The sequence below is a fragment of the Solea senegalensis genome, unplaced genomic scaffold (genome assembly GCF_019176455.1).
Source record: "Solea senegalensis isolate Sse05_10M unplaced genomic scaffold, IFAPA_SoseM_1 scf7180000012646, whole genome shotgun sequence".
Classification (NCBI taxonomy): domain Eukaryota; kingdom Metazoa; phylum Chordata; class Actinopteri; order Pleuronectiformes; family Soleidae; genus Solea; species Solea senegalensis.
Genome location: NW_025320662.1, coordinates 180,574 through 187,137, shown reverse-complemented (window position 1 = coordinate 187,137; position 6,564 = coordinate 180,574). Strand labels below are relative to the sequence as shown.

Below are 6,564 nucleotides of genomic sequence, written 5' to 3'. Positions count from 1 at the left end.
ACCGTTTAGCATCAGTGCTCTCTCTCTCTCTCTCACACACACACACGCACACATTCTTTGTTAAAGTCAGTTAAAATAACCTTCAAGTATTTACGTTTGTTAAAGGGATAGTTCAGGATGTTTGAACTGTGTTTGAGGTTCTAACCTGATTTTAATCACTGACTGAAACTGAGAAAACACACAACACTTAGCCACTTAATAAAAGACTCAGTTCATTGATATCTACGTCACATGTTCACGTCTTTATCTCACTGTTAAACAGACTTTTTCAACAGGAGTTATTGATCCATTGCTGCCTCCATCACTAAGTTCAAATATCTTATTTTGTAAATTCAGGGTTTAAAAACCTTTGTTCAGATTGACCTCAGTGACACAAAGTGACCACACGAGGCAGCAGAGGACCAGCAGCTCCTGTGTCCCCGCCAGCTAAAATCCCTGATTTTCTCTATGGACTTTGGTGTGAGAGAGTGAGTGGTTTACAAACTCTGTCTGACAGTGAGGTAAAGACGTGAACACGTTCTTAAGATATCGATATACTGGAGTCTTGTATTAAGTGGCTAAAGTCCATGTTTTCTCAGGTCCTCTGACAGAACACAGTCACTTGTGTTTCATACACCGACGCTGTAAAAGAACCTCGTTTGAAGAAACCTGAACTTTCCCTTTAAACATGAGAACTTCAGTTCAATTATATCAGAACCAACTTGTAAAGTTGAACACATGGCTGCTGCTCATCCTCAACCACAGGAACATCAGCATCTTCAGATTTTTCAAACAAAAACAAAAGTGTCATTCAGTAACGTCTGAAACGAGAACAGAGGCAGATTCTTTTTCTTTCTCTCCCAAAGACAGAAACTTCATACCCATGTGACGCTGCAGCTGCCTGGATTCCTCAGGGGTCAGGGGTGAAACAAATCATTCCTCAGTTGTTGTTGTTTCTAATACTGTTCTTTCTTCTTCTTCTTCTTCTTCTTCTTAGTGTACGTTTCAGAACCAGAACCAGAAAACTGTGTTGAGTGTTCTGGCGGCTCTGAGCGTGTGCAGGAAATTTGAGGAGGGATTATTTCTGCCGTAAGGACACAGTGACCGCGCGATCAACCCTTTCTTCCCCTCCCCACATTCTTCAGATGTGTTATCCAGGTAACAGTAATCATGAGTTGTCGTCTTCCTGCTCCACATTCGTGCGTCTGTGATTGGCTGCACTTGGATTTTCTCCAGGTCATCAACCCGGTGTCGGCTTAGGGAAAAACAACCCAGGAGTGAAGCTCAGTGTCTCCCGCTGGACGACATTCCAGCTGCTTGTTTTCTTATTCTGTCTTTTTGTCCCTCAGTCCTGATACCAGGCCCCTGCAGAGACAGCAACACTCAGATTAAAGGAAAACAACCTGCAGTTAAGACACAAAGTTAATCATTCATTCAATTAATCAATGACTGATTTTGATTTCCTCAAAATGAGGAAAAAAGAAGAAGACAGACAGATGATAATCTCCAGCTTCTTCCAGAAGAGTAGTTGTGTAAGAATAGTTTTCTTGTGTGAATGTTCAAAGGTGTAAAAGGTCAGAAAACATCACAAACACTGTATGCATGAATGTATGTAAGATTAACAACATTGAATAAATTGACAATAAAGCTGGTCGTCAGGGAAGAGGGAATATGACATTTATAAACTTTTTTATCAGGATCAGCCAAGTCTGACACCAGCCCAGTAATAACTTGAGAAACACATTATGTTGTAATTATAATATGACCTAAAAATGATCTGGTCTCCCCCACCACATACATGTACCTCCCCACAGCCTCAAGACAAAAATAATGTTGTAACAAAGACAAAAACTTGTATTCCACAAAGAATACACAAGCTAAAATCCTAGCCGTGCAGCGCTCATTGTGTCACTACTTTTCACAACCACACTTGAAAACAACTGAAGTTCCTCTTCCTCCTCCACCAGGGCTGTAGATCGGGATGAAGGCAGTGAGTAGGCGGGGGGGAGAGAGACTCCCTCGGACTCCTCCCCCTTGTATCTACAGAGCTTCTCTTGTGAGACGTGGTGGTGACAGGCTGGTGCTGGTGCTAAAACTGGTGAGAGTCGCACACACACACACACACACACAATGATCCCCTTCTCAACAGCACGGCCTGAGGCCCAGTCACCCTCAGTGCCAGAGCCCACCCCCCACATACACACACACTACATGAGTAGAGCCAGCACTGCCAGGAAGGAAACAATGATGCCTCTATAACACAGCAGATCACTCACTCACGAAAGATGGAGAAATATTTCAGAGCGTCTTTGCTCAGACACAGAATTCAGTTGTGCTGGAGACGTCAGAGCAGCAGTGAACTGGGAGTTCAACGACTCAGAACACACACACACACACACACACACACACACACACACACACACACACACACACACACACACACACACACACACACACACACACACACACACACACACACACACACACACAAAACAGAAAACACACAGGTGCACAAACAGTGTGGTTATAAGAGGAAGTCACACTGTCACTGCTGACTCTGCAGACTGTCACAGTAACATTAACTGAGACTCAAGACATATTCACAGTCCTAATGCACTTCTAGGTATGTTTTAAATTTGAACTTGTTTGTAAGGTTTGAGACACATGATAGACAAGACACATGACGACACTGGTTAACTAGGTAAAGGAAAACTAACTGTGCTCCAAAAAACTTTCACGATATAGGATAAAAGTCCAGTTTATAACTTCACTGGTCTGCTACTGCCTTGTGTGGTCACTGAGTTAAGTCTGAAATATTTCAAAAGCCAAATTGACAAAATAATTAGAACTTAGTGATGGAGGCACACAACTCCTGTGTGTGTGTGATGTTAAAATCACTGATTTTCTCTATGGATTTTGGTGTGGGAGAGTGAGTGGTTTACAAACTTCAGTTTCCTGTTGGAAAAGTCAGTCTGATGACTCCAGTCAACTTTTCATTGCTTTCTGTGTTTCAGTCTGGTTCTCAGCAGCAGGGGGCGATCTGAGCACAGTCAGTCCTTCTAAAAGCCTGAACTGTCTCTTTAAAGACTGTTGCAGGGTCTGAAAGGTTCAGGTTTCAACATTACACATGTGTGAGTCACATGTGAGTTGGTCAAACGATGATGTTATCAAACATAAATGTCTTAAAAAGGAACAAAAAGCTCTTTAGATTTTCTTAATAAATTTGACACAGATGTTTCAGCCTACCTCTGATAGAGGTCAAAGGTCATGGATCTGGAGGAGGAGGAGGTTTAGTGTTAAACCACTAACTTCCTGTTCTGACAGCAATAAACATGAGTCATGACTGGGTCTGTGTTTATTTCTGAAACCTAACAAACAGTCACGATTTATCCTGAACAACTTCATTGCATTTCATGATATTAGCATGAGATTTCTTAGGAAACATCACGTTATGTAAAAAACAAGACGTCCAGTGTTTTGGGGCGGAGCTTTGACCACAGGGGGCGGGGCAGAAAATCACAATTCACGTTATCATTAACTTTTTCAAATGTGTCTAAAACACCACAACCGTTTAAAATGCTGACAGGATATGTTTTTTGTGAATAATAAAAGTCATAAAATAAGTTAAAAAAAGTTAATAAGCAGCGCCCTCTTGTGGCACTGAAGAATAAATCACTCAGATTTTATGTTGGCGAGTTAGTAAGAACATGAATATTAACCCTTTTCTTCCTTCATGGAAAGTTTCCAGTTTGGAATATTTCCAAAATTCCCAATCCCGTGGAAAGTTTCTGGAAATTTGCCATGAATTTTCCGCCTCTTGTTAAACCTGTCGTGAGTGGTTTTTACGGCGATATTTGAGGACTCACCTGTAACCTGTGGTTTGTGGTGTGGCGCCCTCATGTGGTCTTGTCGGGCTTGTTCTTGTCGTATCCCAGCTGCCTCATGACCTCGCTGCAGAACGCCTCCACCTGCTCGATCTGCTCCACACTCAGCCGCTCCCTCCACGCGTAAATCGCCTCCTTGGCGTCCCGGGATGAAATGAGGAAGGGTTTGTCAGACGAGTAGCCCCGCCCCTGTGTCATGTTCAGCGCGAACCTGTCGAGCGCGGGGAACGAGGACAGGTTGGAGAAGCGGTAGAGCCTCTGGAGCTCCTGCAGGGGGCGCAGCACCAGGTCCTCGTAGCGCAGTCGCATGTAGTTCCTCTTGAGCCACGGCGGTGCGTTGGTCACCAGTGTCATGTCGCTCAGCCAGTTGTCACAGATGACCTCCATGGCGCTGGACACGTAGCTCTCTGCACGGTTCAGACGGTTGCTCGGCAACAGCAGGCGCTTGTACTTGTCGGCCTGTTTCTTGCTCCTCAAGACCTGGATGCTCTCCTTTACCAGCGCCTGCTTGGACTTGAGGCGGGAGTTGTGGACGGCGCGCGGGTCCCTGAAGAGCTGGACGATCTGGAGGTTGATGTCTGGGTCCTTCATCAGAGGGAGGAGCGTGCTCAGGTCCAGAACCCGGACTCCTTTGATGACCATCACCGGGTACTTCCTGCACTCGCGCTCCAGGTCCCTGATGTCTCTCCTCTGACACTTGGCGCACTGGTCCTCCTTCACCAGACCCACGTTGTCACGTTTGTGGGCGTCGCACAGCGGCTCCGAGCAGATCACCTGACCAACCGAGCACATTTAAAACATGTCAGATAAAAGTTAACTGAAGGTCTGTCCACTAAAGTTTGTTACTGTGTCGTTGTTTCATAGCCCCGCCTCCCTCTTACATCATCTTCGTCTTCTTGTGTTTGCTCTTTTTTTCTTCCCGTTAACTTACTTTATTCTGTTTCTGTGATTGTTTACATTGTAATGTTGAATTTCTTTAAAACAACGCCACACACAGTGTAGATGAATCTTGAAGTTTCGAACGGTTTTCTCGTACAATTCAACAAAGAAACATATGAAAAACACAAAATTGAGTTTGAATGATTCCTTTGTTTTATGAAGCAAAGACGCCAGGAAATATTCACATTTAAGCTGAAAAATGACAGAAACTAATGCATCCATTATCAAAATAGTTGACCATTATCTCACTAATCAATTGATCAATTCATTGCTTCAATCACACATCGGAGGTCAAAATTTCACAGCGATTACTCGACATTTCTCAGTGTTTTTGCACAAAAATTACACACATCAATAAATAGTGATTGTTATACTGATTTTGAAAGGAATTTATACTGCAGTGGAGCAATAATTATGGAAAGAAACCAGGAAAGATTCATATTTAAGAAGCTTCCATTATTAAAATGGAAAGTGGTTGTCAAACGGTGAAAGTCGTTCTAAGTCTTTTAACTGATCTACAGTTGGACATTGTTGGCTTTGATTCTTGTGTCGGATGTTGCGCTCATGACTGTTCAGTGACGACACTCTCTGACCAATCAGTGACCGGCAGTCTGTTTACTTCACATGTTAGTATAGGCTCAGCTGAACCTTGTCAGAGCAGGAAAACTAAATAAACAGCAGGTACCAGGTTCTATCACTGATGGAGAAGAAAGAAAAAACTTGCAGAGGCAGGTACTTTATACATGACAGGTTACGTACCACCGGTGGTCCACGAACCACAGTTTGAGAGCCATGTCATGTTGCAGCAGTTACCGATTTAAAAACAATCAAACGTCACCTTGTTCGTCTTCCAGCCGAAGATGAAGGAGGTGCTGATGTTCTGCGTCCCCGCGTACAGTTTGAGCACGGAGAAGTCACACCGGTAGAGGGCGCTCATCATGTCGCGCACCGCCCCCTGCAGGCTGCCCGCGTCTCCCGGGTACAGCGTCTGCCACACGTGCCACATGGGCTCGTACAGGTAGAACACGTCCCGGTGCTGGTTGAACAGTTCGCCCAGGAACGACGAGCCCGTCCGCCAGGTGGCGTGCAGGTAGATGTGGACCCGGGTCTGCGCGCTCCGGTTCACCGACGCCGACTCCTCGAGTTTGGAGCCGTTATTTTCCCAGAGCAGCGCCACCGTGTTCTCCAGCTCCGGGCAGCGGAGCTGCTGCTGCGGCTGCAGCCTCCCGTGAGCCGCCGATTTATCCCGGTAATCCAGCACGTACGGGATTAAGAGCAGCAGACCGGTGTAGGCCAGAATCAGAACCAGGTATTTCTTGTGGATCCTCCTCTTCATCTCCTCTGAGCTGATGATGATGAAGATGAAGAAGAGAATCAGCTGCTGCTTTGACTCTGCTCTCAATTTACTCTGACTGTGTGTGTGGGTGTGTGGCGTGCAGGGAGATTAGCCCCGCCCCTTTAAAGAAACAAACTATCCAGATTATTTCACCTTCCTCTTTTCACACAGTGCAACAGCGCCCCCTGCTGCCGAATACTTTTTTAATCACAACACGTTTCATTATTTTCCTGTCTCTTTTCTTTATTTAAAAATAAAATATTTAAAAAAACATTTTTTTTATTGATAAAATTTAAATCAGACAAGTCGAGTGCTCCGTCTAGTGGAGGTAAGAGGTAAAACATCATAACACATGGCCACAAAGATAAGATAAGGCAAGGTAAGGTAAGATAAGATAAATATTAACAATACGACAATAAAAAGTTC

The 6,564-nt window shown here is 44.5% G+C and overlaps 1 protein-coding gene across 1 annotated transcript; it reads right to left on the bottom strand.

Moving 5' to 3' along the window:
- Positions 1–972: 972 nt before the first annotated feature.
- chst7 (carbohydrate (N-acetylglucosamine 6-O) sulfotransferase 7) lies at positions 973–6,229 on the bottom strand. Its single transcript, XM_044014916.1, has 3 exons — positions 5,641–6,229; positions 3,846–4,637; positions 973–1,344 (listed from the first exon to the last, which is right to left on the bottom strand). Exons 1-2 carry the CDS (start codon positions 6,136–6,138, stop codon positions 3,876–3,878), a joined length of 1,260 nt encoding a protein of 419 aa, XP_043870851.1. The 5' UTR covers positions 6,139–6,229; the 3' UTR covers positions 973–1,344; positions 3,846–3,875.
- Between the last annotated feature and the right edge of the window lie 335 nt (positions 6,230–6,564).

Excerpts from the sequence above, each read along its gene's own strand:
- chst7 (XM_044014916.1), bottom strand. The coding sequence starts at position 6,138 with ATGAAGAGGAGGATCCACAAGAAATACCTGGTTCTGATTCTGGCCTAC. Across the intron at positions 4,638-5,640 it reads TCGGCTGGAAGACGAACAAG|GTGATCTGCTCGGAGCCGCT; the intron begins GTGACGTTTGAT and ends TCGGTTGGTCAG.